General features: G+C 43.9%; 1 protein-coding gene across 5 annotated transcripts in view; it reads left to right on the forward strand.

Moving 5' to 3' along the window:
• zmynd11 (zinc finger MYND-type containing 11) overlaps positions 1-16,165 on the forward strand; it is a 141,280-nt gene that overhangs the window by 79,670 nt on the left and 45,445 nt on the right. For all 5 annotated transcript variants that reach the window (XM_033044665.1, XM_033044656.1, XM_033044676.1 and 2 more), the window contains one exon: positions 2,633-2,710. In XM_033044665.1, the coding sequence (XP_032900556.1) occupies positions 2,633-2,710 (78 nt within the window). The remainder of the gene's footprint in view (positions 1-2,632; positions 2,711-16,165) is intronic.

Here is a 16,165-nt window from a genome sequence, read left to right on the forward strand (position 1 = left end):
TGAGATGTGGACTCCCAGGTATTTAAAGCAGCTCACCCTATCCACAGTATCCCCATCTATCTTCAATGGTGTGTACGTCCTCGGATGATATGCCCTCCTAAAGTCCACGATCAGCTCCTTGGTTTTTTTTGATATTCAAGAGGAGGCTGTTGTCCTGACACCAGAGTGCCAGATCAGCCACCTCCTCCCGGTAGGCCTTCTCATCGTTGTCTGAGATCAGGCCCACTACCACAGTGTCATCAGCAAACTTGATTATTGAGTTGGAGCTGAACCTAGCCACACTGTCATGTGTGTACAGGGAGTACAATAGGGGGCTGAGGACGCAACCCTGGGGCGATCCTGTGCTCAGGGTGAGGGACTTCGATGTATTTCCTCCCATCTTGACTACCTGAGGCCTGGCGGTGAGAAACTCCAGGACCCAGGCACACAGTAAAGTGTTGAGCCCCAATTCCTGCAGCTTCTCGGCAAGTCTGGTGGGGCCTATCGTGTTGAAGGCTGAACTGAAGTCTATGAACAGCATCCTCACGTAGCTCCCCTTCTGGCTGTCAAGATGAGAGAGAGCGGTGTGCAGAACCTGGGTGACCGCATCGTCCGTGGATCTGTTCGGACGGTATGCGAATTGTAGCGGGTCCATGTTGCGAGGGAGGAAGGTGCAGATGTGTTTCTTGACCAGCCTCTCAAAGCATTTCATGACTACCGAGGTGAGGGCCACAGGATGGTAGTCATTCAGACAAGCTGGGGAGGCATTTTTAGGTACAGGTACAATGACAGATCTTTTGAAGGAGGCAGGGACCACGGACTTGGCCAGGGAGAGGTTGAATATTGTAGTGAGCACCGGAGCTAGTGGCGTAGCACAAGACTTAAGTACTCGCCCCGAGATGCCATCTTGGCCTACAGCTTTCTTCATGTTCACCTGTTGGTGACCATTGGTTGACATGTTGGTGACAATGTTGGTGACCATGGTCAGCATACACTGAAAGACGAGATGCATTTGGAGTTGCAGCTCATGGTGCTTATGCTAAGCTCTTGGACTCATTGCCGAGTCCAAGATCAGAGCTGGCAAGATCTCCTGCTTGTGTCCTCCTTGGCCTTCGGCCTACACTGTTTGTGCTGAACATTCACCGTTGGAATGTCAGAACTATTAGCAAAATAAGAAAACCGAGATCTGCACCCCTGCCACTTTTATTTATTTCAATCTTAAAGTACAATTCTATACCGATACATTGTATTTGTATATTGAATGTGCAAGATACAAAATCAAAATCCACTTTGTGATATAAATATATCAAAACTGAGCCGAAGGACGATATCCGAGACATATGATTAACTTTAGGCAGAGTGTTTTACAGGATTGTGTTAAACATGAGTGGAACTGATGCAGCAGTACTGGTGCATCGGAGATCCACTGACCCGGGATCAGTGCTGACCTTGATTTTTGCTTATATGTATTTTGCACCTCCTTTCTGTCACCATGTTTGTCCCTCGTGTTGTAGTTTCTGCCCACATTCTAATGGGGTTGCTGTAAATGACTCCTAATGTAGTTTGGTAGTAAGAGGAGCTGATGGTCATGTGAAAGAAAAAGGTTTGCAAGGAAATATATGAGACGTTGGAGTTGATGGGATTGCTTTGAGATGCAGCACAAACTCCACAGATCCAGTGGTTTTCTATTACAAGAAAATATATGAGAATAAAATATTAGAATTTGGGAAATGAGAGATGGCGCATCAGAGACTTTGGGAAGGATGATCCAGAGGTTCAGTTCAGAGATAAAGCATGGAAACTGGTCTTTTGGCCCACCGAGTCTGCCCGTTCATGCGAGTTTTTGCACCGATTCCACACTGACCATTGATCACCCATTCATACTAGTTCTTTGTTATCCCACTTTCTCATCTACACTAGTTCTATATTAACCCACTTTCTCATCCAATCCCTAAACATTAGGGGCAATTTTAAAGTGGCCAATTAACCTTCAACCCTGCATTTCTTTGGGATGTGGGCAGAAACCGGTGCACCTTGAGGAAATCCATGTGGTTACAGGGAGAATGTGCAAACTCCACACAGAGAGCACCTGCGGTCAGGATCGAAGCTGGGTTTCTGGCGCTGTGAGGCAGCAACCCTACGTGCTGTGCCACCTTGTAGAGTGCAGATGGTTGATGACAAAACAATGTTCAAGGAGGGTTGAATTGAGGATTGAATTGTTGGACATAGATTATGGAATCCATTCTAGAACAGTGGACAATTTGGTACAGAGAGCATTGGAATCTTGGATAATTTTGTGTCGCCAGCCAAGCTCATTGATTCAAGATATTTGTGGTTCATGTCAAAGCCAGAGGGGGGGCCTTCAAAATAATAAAATCATTGCTTTTGTTAGTAATGCCTTTCTCCATTGAATAAACCAGAAGGATTTTATTTTAATTTCAATCATACAGCTTTGGCACAATTTGGTTTCAGATTCATTAGAATAGATTTTTTGCACTAATTTGTTTCCTGAGCCTTGAATGAAATGTTTTGTGATGTTTGCTGCAAGCAACGTTTGAGAGACAAAAACAATCAGTTTCCAGAAATGGGAAGTTATTCCACTTACTGCTATTAATAGGTTAGTGAGTAATTCTTCAAATTTTTTTTCATATAGAGCATGAAAAAGAAGAACACGACCAAGCAGGCTATGGGCCGATATTTGGGTTACATTGTTTCTCGCATGAAGGAGAGGGTGAGTATCCGTTTCAAGTGAACAAGGTCCTGTGATGTATAAACCATGTTTAATAAGTTCAATATGATTTTGTTCTGAATTTGTGTCTTCCATTGATCTTGGCTACATTATAAGTTGCATCAAAAATCACACAAGATTAGTTAGTAATTTATAGAAACATAGAAATTAGGTGCAGGAGTAGGCCATTCGGCCCTTCGAGCCTGCACCGCCATTCAATATGATCATGGCTGATCATCCAACTCAGTATCCCGTACCTGCCTTCTCTCCATACCCTCTGATCCCCTTAGCCACAAGGGCCACATCTAACTCCCTCTTAAATATAGCCAATGAACTGGCCTCAACTACCCTCTGTGGCAGAGAGTTCCAGAGATTCACCACTCTCTGTGTGAAAAAAGTTTTTCTCATCTCGGTTTTAAAGGATTTCCCCCTTATCCTTAAGCTGTGACCCCTTGTCCTGGACTTCCCCAACATCGGGAACAATCTTCCTGCATCTAGCCTGTCCAACCCCTTAAGAATTTTGTAAGTTTCTATAAGATCCCCTCTCAATGTCCTAAATTCTAGAGAGTATAAACCAAGTCTATCCAGTCTTTCTTCATAAGACAGTCCTGACATCCCAGGAATCAGTCTGGTGAACCTTCTCTGCACTCCCTCTATGGCAATAATGTCCTTCCTCAGATTTGGAGACCAAAACTGTACGCAATACTCCAGGTGTGGTCTCACCAAGACCCTGTACAACTGCAGTAGAACCTCCCTGCTCCTATACTCAAATCCTTTTGCTATGAAAGCTAACATACCATTCGCTTTCTTCACTGCCTGCTGCACCTGCATGCCTACTTTCAATGACGGGTGTACCATGACACCCTAGGTCTCGCTGCATCTCCCCTTTTCCTAATCGGCCACCATTTAGATAATAGTCTGCTTTCCTGTTTTTTGCCACCAAAATGGATAACCTCACATTTATCCACATTATACTGCATCTGCCAAATATTTCCCCACTCACCCAGCCTATCCAAGTCACCTTGCAGTCTCCTAGCATTCTCCTCACAGCTAACACTGCCCCCCAGCTTAGTGTCATCCGCAAACTTGGAGATATTGCCTTCAATTCCCTCATCCAGATCATTCATATATATTGTAAATAGCTGGGGTCCCAGCACTGAGCCTTGCGGTACCCCACTAGTCACTGCCCGCCATTGTGAAAAGGACCCGTTTACTCCTACTCTTTGCTTCCTGTTTGCCAGCCAGTTCTCTATCCACATCAATACTGAACCCCCAATGCCGTGTGCTTTAAGTTTGTATACTAATCTCTTATGTGGGACCTTGTCGAAAGCCTTCTGGAAGTCCAGATACACCACATCCACTGGTTCTCCCCTATCCACGCTACTAGTTACATCCTCGAAAAATTCTATAAGATTCGTCAGACATGATTTACCTTTCGTAAATCCATGCTGACTTTGTCCAATGATTTCACCACTTTCCAAATGTGTTGCTATCCCATCTTTAATAACTGACTCTAGCAGTTTCCCCACTGCCGATGTTAGACTAACTGGTAGCAAAGCCAGTAAGAACAAAAGGCAGTATATCTCAAGGACCTGCTGATCTATATCCCAGTGGTTTGAATGAGGCTGCTGTAGAGTTACCAGATGCACTGGTTATCATCTGCCAAAGTTTGATAGATTAAACAAATGTTCCTGTGAATTGGAAGGTATAAAATGTGATTCCATTATTTAAGAGAGCTGTGGGAAAAAATGGTGATCCACTGGGTGGTAAGCCCCACATGAATAACAGGGAAAATTAGATCTCAGTTAAACTTGAATATCTGAAAATGAATAACACAACTGGAAGAATCAGAATGGATATATGAAAAGGAAATGATGTTTAACTAAAGACTTTTTTGAAGGAAATGAATAGTAGAATAGATGAGGAAAAATATGTGTATAGGGGGGTTGCACGTAAGGTCACTGGGTCATAGGGCTTGACGCATGGAGCCGCTCAATCCATCTGGAGGACATCCGTAACTTCCGGTATATGTTATTAATGCAAGAAACGCGTACTTTCCTACCTGTTAAAAACCGCCAAATTGTTGAATTTTTGCGCTGTAAAATATTGTGGAAGTCGGGGTAAGTTTGAGAGACATGTACCCAACTTTAGAATTCCAAAAGTGAAGCGAAATGAAGGTAAAGAGAAGTGAGAGCTGAAGGGACAACAACAGCTAAAGTGTTTGGCGAACATTGGCCGTGCAGATATCGGAATTGAAAATATTGGGAATTATCGCGTTTGCTCACTGCATTTCATCAACAGTAAGGCATTATTTGTGTTTTTTCTTGATTCCTTTGGTATCTAAAAAGTCTCAGAAGTGATAAATCTGGCTGTAAGTTTTTCTTCAGATGCGTTTTCATTTTGTATGTAAAAACCCACTTGAGAACCATGGGCGATTTTAAAATTTTACAGCCAGATTTATCACTTCTGAAACTTTTTAGATGCCAATGGAATCAAGAAAAAACACAAATAATGCCGTAGTTGATGAAATGCAGTGAGCAAACGGCCAATGTTCGCCAAGCACTCTGGCTGTTGTTGTCCCATCAGCTCTCGCTTCTATCTACCGTCATTTCTCCTCACTTTTGGAATTCTGAAGTAGGCTAAATGTCTCTCACGCTTATCCCGATTTCCATAATTATTTACAGCGCAAAAATTGACAATTCGGCGGGTTTTAACGGGCCCGCTATGCTGGAAACAATGGTAAGTGCCTACCTGCAGTTCATCGCGTGTACTCCACTTGGCGTAACGTAGCAACAGTACGGGTCATGGGTTGTGACCCGACTGCCGTGAAACCTCCCTATACACACTTAGATTTTCAGAAGGCTTTCAGTAAGGTTCCATTCAGGAGCACCATCACAAAGGTTGAATCACTTGGAATATGGGATATTATGTGTGCATGGAGTGAGAACTAACAAACAATAGGGTAATAATAAACACATCTTTCTCAAGCCATGCCTAAGGATTGGTGCTTGAGATCCAGCTGTTTACAATCTATATCATTAATTTGACTGAAGGGACAAAATGTCATAATTTCAAGTTTGCTGATGATATGAAATTATGAGAAGCTTTGGGGATATTGACAAGCTAAGTGGGCGAGGACATAGCAGATAAAATATCAGTTTCAAATGTCTTTCATTGTAACGTGTAACAATTAAGGTACAGTGATATGCGAATTACCATGCAGCCATACTTAAAAATAGCAACAAGACACACAACTACATAAGAATCAACATAAACATCCACCACAGCAGATTCCCCACATTCCTCCCTGTGATGGAAGTCTAATCTTCTTCCCTCATTTTTCTCTCGTGGTCTCACGTCGAGGCGGTCGAAGCCTCCGCGTCGGGGCAATCAAAGCCCTCGCGTCGGGGCTTTCGAAGCTCCTGCAGCTTGGAGTTCCCGAAGTTGATCTCTGACCAGAGATCACAAGCTCCACGATGTTAAAGTCCGCAGGCACCCACGGTTGGAGCTCCGAGGTCGATCCCTGGCAAAGGGATTGCGGGCTCCGCGATGTTAAAGTTCCGTAGGCTCTCCGCGGTGGAGCTCTCGTAGTCGGTCTCCAGCAAAGGCCACCAACTCCTCGGTGTTAGGCCGTAGTGTGGACGAAGATACAATACGGAAAAAAATCACATCTCTGTCGAGGTAAGAGATTGGAAAAAGTTTCCCCCACCCCCCACATAAAACAAGCTAAAGAACACTAAAAACATACATTTAACACATACTTAAAAAAAACAACTAAGAAGAAAGGGACAGACAGATTGTTGGCGAGGCAAACCGTAAAGGGCCTGTCCCACTTGCATGCGATTGCATGCGTTTGGCGCGACCAAACAGAAGCAGAGTTCACACGAAGTTCGCGCTAAGTACGCGCGTGACGTCATTTGCGTCATACTTACCAATCAGCTGGGCAGGAGGCGGGCCGACTGAATTTGGGCGTCGCACGGCGTCGGGCGGTGACGTCATCACGCAACTCCACGGCGGGCGGTGATGTCATCGTGCGATTTGGCGTACGCCGTCAAGACGATGCGTACGACCGCAATGCGCCTGCGTGCCGACAGTCTGTTGGCGCGCAAAGATTTCGGACACTTTCAGATTTTCGGAGCCCCGCGCGATGCCGGGACCAGCCCCGCACAATTCCGCGCTTCTAAGTGGGACCAGCCCCGCACAACTCCGTGCTTCTAAGTGGGACCGGCCCCGCGCGGCCATATGGTGCCCATACGCCTCAAGCGACCACGTTTGGTCGCGCCAAACACATGCAAGTGGGACAGTCCCTTAAGGCATTGGTGTAGAAATGCAGATTATCTCTATATGGTGACAAATTTGGAAATGTATAAAAGTTCCAGGTTGTCCTAGAATACATGGCAAATGGCATGTTGACTTTGTTACAAACTATATAGGTCTTTAATGAAAACAAAACCATGAGTGTTGTTTACAGGTTTAGGCCCCTAATTTAAAAAAGAATATACCCATGACTTGGACGGAGTACAGTGAGGATTCATTAGTGTGGTCCCTGGGTTAATGTATTTTCTAGGTGAGGAGAGAGTTAGTAGAATTGGCCTCCAATTTACAGGATTTAGAAGAATAAATGATGATTATTTTGAAGCAGATAAAATTCTTCCTGGGGCCTACAATGGATGCAGGGAGGATATTTCCCCTGGCTCAGTCTATATCCAGGGGTCAAAGTCTCAGAAATATGGGATAGGCCACTTAGAACTGAAATAATATATTTACTGGGAGGAAGGTGAATTCCTGGGGTTCTGTACTCTGATTATGGTGACTATTATTGAATTCAATCAAAGTCTAAATTGACAGATGTCCGGATATCAAGGGAATCTAGAGATATGGGGATAGTACAGAAAAGTGGAACTGAAGTTCAGCCATGACTGCATAATTAGCAGAGCAGGATTGGATATTGTGTAGGAAGGAACTGCAGATGCTGGTTTAAACTGAAGATAGTGAAGATGGTTGTGAAAGATTGCAGCAGGATCTGGATCGATTGGCCAGGTGGGCTGAGGAATGGTTGATGGAATTAATACGGAGAAGTGTGAGGTGTTGCATTTTGGGACGTCTAACAAGGGCAGGACCTACACAGTGAATGGTTGGCCTCTGGGGAGTGTTGTAGAGCAGAGGGATCTAGGAGTGCAGGTGCATGGTTCCTTGAAGATCGAGTTGCAAGTAGATATGGTGGTCAAAACGGCTTTAGGCACATTGGCCTTCATCAGTCAGAGTATTGAGGATAGAAGTTGGGAGGTCATGTTGCAGTTGTATAAGTCGCTGGTATTGTATTGTATATCTTTATTGTTATTTTCCTGAGTACTCACATACCCAGAGGAAACAAAAAAACGTTACTCAAACCAGTGTCCATTCAGTGTGCAGTAAAAAATAAATAGAAATAAAAATACATATATCATGAACAAGTTTAACACTACTCTCAACCGCATTTAGAGTATTGTGTTCAGTTCTGGGCACCATGTTGTAGGAAAGATATTGTCAAGCTTGAAAGGGTTCAGAGAGGATTTACGAGGATGTTGCCAGGACTAGAGGGTCTGAGTTGGAATACTTTATTGTCTAGACACAGGGAAATTCTTTGCTGCATACCTAATGTATACAAATAGCAGCCACCTACGGTGCTGACAAAGTTACAAAGCATGCCGGTTCCTCCTTTTGTTTTCTTTCCCACTTCCCCCCCCCTCACGCACAGAGGTTCCCCCATGTCGGGTCCCCATTGTCCTTTGTTCTCCCCCCCATCCCCAATTGTCCATTGTCCTCCCACGCCGGGTCCTCCATTGTTCTTCCCCTCCCCCCTCACGGTTGTTCTCACGCTCTCATCGACCTCCACCATAGGTTGACTCGCGAGGCATCGCCGCCGCCGCGAGGCTTCACCACGCCGAGGCCCCATGTCGCAAGGCTTCACTGCTGCTGCCGCTTCACTGCCGCCGAGGTCTCACTGCTATCTTAAGCCTCACTTCACGCCTCCTTGGTGCTGACCCGGGCCCCAGCCGCAGGCTTTGACCCGCGACTCCGACCCGCAAGGCCCTGCTCTTCCGTCCGACCCGCGAGGCCCCAGCCAGGCCCCAGGCCGGGCTTCTACGCGGCGATCCAGAAGGCATGGAGACCTCGATAAAGACCTCTGGCCGTGTCCCCAGCCGCAGCCCGTCGGGAAGCCTTCTGGCTGCGCGGCCGGCCGGGAAGAGTTATAGGGAGAGGTTGAGTCGGCTGGGTCATTATCCCTTGGAGCACAGGAGGATGAAGGGTGATCTTATAGAGGTGTATAAAATCATGAGAGGAATAGATCAGGTGAATGCACAGAATCTCTTGCCCAGAATAGGGGAATCGAGGCCATAGGTTCAATGCGAAGGGGAAAAGATTTAATAGGTATCTGAGGGATAACATTTTCACACAAAGGGTGTTGGGTGTAAGGAACAAGCTGCCAGAGGAGGTGGTTGAGGCTGGGACTATCCCAACACTTAAGAAACGGTTAGACTGGTACATGGATAGGACATGTTTGGAGGGATATGGACTAAGCGCAGGCAGGTGGAACTGGTGTAGCTGGGACATGTTGGCCGGTGTGGGCAAGTTGGGCCGAAGGGCCTTTTTCCACACTGTATCACTCTATGACTCTATGGACACAAAATGCTGGAGTAAGTAGGGACTCGACCCTAAACGTCACCCGTTCCTTCTCTCCAGCGATGCTACCTTTCCCGCTGTTACTCCAGCATTTTGTGTCTATCTTCGGCATAGATATTAGGTGGTTTACTTCTGTTAATAATTATGTTGTGTTAAGAGCACAAAAAGTGACCAGATTAAAGGCCATTTAACTAAAAGAAACATGTTTGCCTTATTGCCAAGCAAGCAACAGTACTTTGAAAGCTGCTAATTCCCTTAATTTTATTAATTCCTCTTAATAAAAATGTTAAAATGATTCGTTTTTTCCCCCAATTGTTTTCATTTTACCTTTCTTATTAATCTTGATTTAAAAAAAAAAATGTGACTATCAATTTGATGTGGACATTTTTTCAGGCCTTATACTTTAAGTTGTTAATTGGCAAATACCCCGTTTCTTTGGGATTCATGTTGCGAAGATTGCAGAATAGGAATTGTATCAATGTTTTTCATCAAGACCCGCCATCTTATTTATTGAGGTGAAAGATGAGTATTGATTATGTTTCATCAATATTTGATACCAGCCAGTGTTTTCTAGTTCATGACAAGGAAACTATGTTACTTGGTGATTATGAGAAAGCTGACCGCATGTTTCGAGATTTAGTATCAAACAGGATGAAAGACATTCAGATTGTGGATTCTTATCGAACATTAAATTAGAAAAGGATATTAATTATATTAAACTATAATATTTGATAAATACAATTTTTTAAATAATTATTTAAAAATTATCTTAGTTTTAAATTGAGGGAATGACTTTGCACATATTTGTAAAATAATTGCTTTCGGAAATTATACTTTAGAACCAAATGACTAAATGAATCTCATTCAACAATGCTGACAATTTTTACCTTTTATAAACAGCAGAGATAGATTTTGCAAACAAAAGTTGGTTCCTGATGAACCAATGGTATTGTATGTATTTGTGGACAAAGTGGATGGCAGTGGTCGCAGTCAGCTTTCCTTCAAGGTGATGGCAAGTGCTAGCAGTTTCTTTGCTACTGCAAGTACCAGGCCGATGTTTCATTAGTGATAGTGAATTTTGAATGAAGTTCAAAACTGCTGGCTCTACTTATCGAAAGTTGCCTATATGGGGTTAGCAGTGATTGTAATTGTAACTTTCTTTTCCAAGCCATACATGCAGAAGGTACAAAGTTATGTCAGCATGGGATATTAACATGGGTTAAAACCTGGTTAAAAAAATGGAGTTCCTGATTTGATTGGGTCCAAAAATTGAACCATGGGCTTTTCAGTACTTGGTTTTTAGGTAATCACCTTAAAATAGCGTTTACAACATGGCAAGTTATTTGAATGTTACACTCTATGTGACCAAGATAATTAAAGCTAATTAGCCAACTTGTAGATGCAGTAAGTGGTTAGGAAGGCAAATATAGTGCATTCAGAAAGTATTCAGACCCCTTCACTTTTTCCATATTTTGTTATGTTACAGCCTTATTCTAAAATGGATTAAATTAATTTTTGTTTATCATCAATCTACACACAACACCTCATAATAAAAAAGTGAAAACAGGTGTTTAGAAATTTTTGCAAAGTAATTAAAAAGAAATAACTGAAATATCACATTTACATAAGTATTCAGACCCTTTGCTATGACACTCAAAATTGAGCTTCGGTACATCCTGTTTCCATTGATTATCCTTGAGATGTTTCTACAACTTGATTGGAGTCCACCAGTGGTAAATTAAAGGCACACACCTGTCCATATAAGGTCCCACAGTTGACAGTGCATGTCAGAGCAAAAACCAAGCCATGAAGATGAAGGAATTGTCTGTAGACCTCAGATACAGGATTTTGTCGAGACATAGATCTGGGGAAGGGTATAAAACAATTTGCAGCATTGCAGGCCCCGAAGAGCACAGTGGCCTCCGTCATTCTTAAATGGAAGAACTTTGAAACCACCAGGACTTTTCATAGAGCTGGCCGCCCGGCTAAACTGAGCAATCGGGGAAGAAGGGCCTTGGTCAGGGAGGTGACCATTCTGTAATTCTGAATGGTCATTCTGATGGTCATTCTGACAGAGCTCCAGTGTTCCTCTGTGGAGTTGGGAGAAACTTCCAGAAGGTCAACTATATCTGCAACACTTCACTAATCAGGCCTTTATGTTTGAGGTCAAGGTCAAAGGTCAAAAACTTGATTTGCCATTTGTGCTTACACATATGAACTCTTGTGTGGTTGTTCAGAGAGTCAAGTCAAGTCGTTAAAAAGACACACAGAAAGACACATAATCTATAAAAACATATACTTCTCTAGAACTAAAAAGAAAGAAAGAAAGTGCCTAAAACCCTATATAAAGGGGAAAGTGAGAGCATTGTAAATTACACAAACCCTATATAAAAGTGTCGATTGCATTGTAAATTGCACAGGCCCAGGAGACAATATAATATGATATGATATGATATGATATGCTATGAGGTAGGTCAGGACATCAGTTCATTTTGTTTTGGCCAAGAGTCTCACTGTGGCAGGGAAGAAGCTCTTAAAAAAGCGTGTTCTGTTTGTGGCGATGCTGTCCGCTCGTCTGTGCCTGAGGTTGTATGTGCAGTTTTTGTGTTTGAGCAGGGAGTGAGCTGGATGTAGTGTGTCTCTGATGATTCTCTCTACTCTTTTTTGACAGCGCTGTGTATAGATTGTGTCCATGGAGGGGAATTCCGTTCTGATAATCCTCTCTGCAGTCTTTATGACTCTTTGCAGAGCCTTCCTCTCTGTCTGTGTGGTGTTTCCATACCACACCGTGATGCCTGTGGTGAGGATGCTCTCTATCAGTCCTTTGTAGACCTGGGTGAGAGGGCGACAGTGCAGACCAGCTTTTCTGAGCAGCCTGATGAAGTACAGTCTCTGCTGGGCTTTTTTCACTGTGGCAGCAGTGTTCAAAGTCCAGCTCAGATCTGATGTTACTTGTAATCCCAGGTATCTGTAACTGTCAGCCCTCTCCACCACAGTCCCCTTGATGATGAGGGGCTGCAGGGGGGTGGATTTTTTCTGAAGTCCATTATTATTTCTCTTGTCTTGTCTGTGTTGAGGCTTAGGTCGTTCACCTCGCCATAGGCAAGAATGTCGTTCACCAGACTCCTGTAGCCCGACTCGTCCCCCCCCCTTGATGAGGCCCAGGATGGTGGTATCATCCGCATACTTAATAATGATGGTATTTTCCTGGGTGGAGACACAGTCGTGTGTGTACAGGGTGAAAAGTTTGGGACTGAGACAGCAGCCTTGTGGTGATCCTGTGCTGACGGTGAGCTCTGCAGACACCCTCCTTCCCATCCTCACCACCTGTGGTCTTTCAGTCAGGAAATCCAAGATCCAGTTGCAGGTGGGAGTCGGGACGCCGAGGTCTTTCAGCTTCTCAGTCAGCCTGCCCGGGCGAATCGTGTTAAAAGCCGAACTGTAATCCAGGAACAGCGTTCTGACGTATGTTCCTCTGCTGTCCAGGTGTTGCAGGATGTGGTGTAGAGCAATGGCCACTGCGTCGTCCACTGAGCGGTTGGGGCGGTAGGCGAACTGGAGGTCGATCGTCCCGGGACCATGTGATTGATATGTGTGAGAACCAGTTTTTCTAGACACTTCATGGCAACTGGCGTGAGTGCCACTGGCCTGAAGTCATTCAGGGTGGATGGGTTTGTTTTTTTTGGAACTGGTACAATGGTGGAAAATTTAAAAATACGGGGGACCACTGCTTGGTTTAAAGACAGATTGAAGATGTCTACATACACTCCAGTGAGTTGTTCTGCACAGGCCTTCAGAACTTTAGGAGGGACGCCATCTGGTCCCACAGCCTTGTGGGGGTTCACCTGCCTCAGAGCTTTCAGGACCTGTGTGGGTGTCACCTGAAAGACAGTGTCCGTGGGGTTGCAGGGGGCTTTTGAGGGGGTGTCTGTGTTCAGTCTGTCAAACCTGGTGTAGAAGGTATTAAGGCTGTCTGGGAGAGTGACATCCTGGGGGTCTGTGGTTGGTACTGTTTTCTGGTAGTTTGTGACTGCTTGGATTCCCTGCCACATACTGCGTGTGTTGTTACTTAGGTAAAAGCTTTCAAGTTTTTGGGAATAAGCCCTCTTTGCAGGTCTGATGGACTTCTGTAGCTCGTACCGGGCTTTCTTGTACTCCCTTTGATCTCCTGACTTAAAAGCTTCCTGCCTTTTCCTGATCTTCTGTTTTATGTTTCCATTGAACCAAGGTTTCTGGTTTGGAAACACACGCACAGTTCTGGGAGGGGCACATATAGATGTGCACCAGCTAATGTAGTCACTCACAGCCTCTGTGTATTCATGAATGTCATCTGTGGCCACCTTAAAGATGTTCCAGTCTGTAGCCTCTAAACATCCCTGCAGGCTAGCCTGTGCACTGTCCGTCCAGGTGTTAAAAGTTCTGACTGTGACTGGCTGTGCCTTAAGCCTCTTGGTGTAGGTGGGCTTAAGCCGAATTGCCAGGTGGTCAGACTTGCCGAAGTGGGGTATTGGTTCAGCTATAAAAGCATTTCTGATATTACTGTAGCAGTGGTCCAGTAGAGTGGTCAGACGGAAGCCACTCCTCAGTAAAAGGCACATGACAGCCCGCTTGGAATTTGCCAAAAGGCACCTAAACAGAATTCTCTGGTCTGATGAAACCAAGATTGAACTCTGGCCTGAATGCCAAGTGTCACGTCTGGAGGAAATCAGGCTCATCACCTGGCCAATACCATATCTACGGTGAAGCGTGGTGGCAGCATCATGCTGTGGGGATGTTTTTCAGCAGCAGGAACTGGGAGACCAGTCAAGATCGAGGGAAAGATGAACGGAGCAAAGTACAGAGAGATCCTTGATGAAAACCTGCTGAACAGCGTTCAGGACCTCAGACTGGGGCAGAGGTTCATCTTCCAACAGGACAACGACCCCAAGCACACAGCCAAGACAACGCAGGAGTGGCTTGGTGACAAGTCTGTGAAATACCTTGAGTGGCCCAGCATGACCAGGATGAAAAGGGTAATTGAAATTAGCTATTTTCTGGAAGCAGCATTTCATGTAGATGCCTTCGATGATGGGATGATACTACCTTCTGCCACCTCCTTTTTTCTTGGGAGTGATGTGAACAGTTTTGATCTTGTCTGGAATGGATATGCTTGTTTTAAGGGAATGCAATGAAGGGTTATTGGGAGTAGTTCCTGGATTAATGGATTTACCATGTGGGGAGAGAGTGAGTAGATTTTCTGGGGTTTAGAAGAGTGGGAGATGATCTCATTGAAACTTTTAAAATTCTTAGAAGAGTCAACTGTGGATGCAGCAAAGTCATTTCACCTGGCTGAGTCTTCAGGGGTTACAGACTCAGAATAAAGAGTAGCTATTTATAGCTGAAATAAAAGAAATGTCATCAAGTAAATGGTGAATCCCTGGGATTCTCTACCATGGAGGGTTGTGGGTGACTATTATCGAATTCATTCCAAACCAAGATTAACAGATGTCTGGTTATCATGGGAATCAAGAGATATGGGGATAGGGCAGGAAAATAGAACAGGTGAAAAAAGTTCAGCAACGGTCTGCTAAATCAAAGAGCAGGCTTAAAGGACTTAGTCTGCCAGGTGGTTTGTTTCTGTTCATAATTATGATCTTGTGTTAATAGCACATAAAATAGTGGCCAGATGAAAGGCCATTTAACTAAAGGAAGTTTGTTTGTCATTTTGCCAAGCACTAAAAGTATTTTGGATGCTGCTAATGCCTTTAATTCCAACGACCTCTATTTGGTTATTTTAAAATTATTTTTTCATGTTTTAATTTTTTTTAAATGTTTATTTTTATAAATCGTGCAACAGTATAATCAGTTAGTTATGGAAAGGTCTTTGGGATATATATTGAATACTTAATTGGCAAATATCAATCAATCAATCAATCAATTGATTGATCTTGTTACTTTGACATTCTGAAGACAAATGTTACAAAAATATAATTGTATCAATAGTTTATTTTTTTCCCAAGACCCAAGGACTGATTTTCTTTTGCCTAACTCCTAACTTACATGACTTTTTTATGCTCTGTGAGAAAACACTTTATTGATGATTTGGGATAAACTGATCAAAATGTTTAGGAAAATAATATTTGTTTGAACCAGTGGTATCGTGTGTATTTGTGATAAAAGTGTGGATTGCAGGGGATTACACTCAGCTTTCCCTCGTGATGACGGCAAGTGTTGACTGATTATATTACTGAAAATATCAGGGCACTGTTTGTGTAATAGTGAATCTCTAAATGAAGTACAAGCAATCTGAGTTACCTAAGAGTTCCATTCCCAAGAACTCCATAAACTAATTTCTTTGCAAGTCAAACTAATTACTTTGCAAGTCTGTTTCTAGTAAAAATCCATATCATATTCTACATATATTTGCTAAAATTCTCTAATTGAATATCCACCCTAACAGTACCCATAATTTAATTTAATGGAATATACGGTATCTAGCCATTAATAGGTATAAAAAACATTATTATTATTATTATGTGAAAAACATACATCTTCTAGATGTGCTGGGACACACATCCTCAGTGATGTGTTCTGGGGTAATCGGGGTCATCGGGTTTCACAACATCAGACACCCTCGCCCAGATGACCCAGCCGGGGTTGATCAGGCCCCGACTTGCGTCCCAGCAGCAACTGCCCACGGATCAGCCATCTTAATAATGACTCTGCAGGGGTTGGGAGATTCTAGTGCGTGGAGGGACTGGGCTCTGTGGGGTGAGTCGTGGTCAGGCTCCTCCTGCGTCTCACCAGGTTCAAGGG

The sequence above is a fragment of the Amblyraja radiata genome, chromosome 2 (genome assembly GCF_010909765.2).
Source record: "Amblyraja radiata isolate CabotCenter1 chromosome 2, sAmbRad1.1.pri, whole genome shotgun sequence".
Lineage (NCBI taxonomy): Eukaryota > Metazoa > Chordata > Chondrichthyes > Rajiformes > Rajidae > Amblyraja > Amblyraja radiata.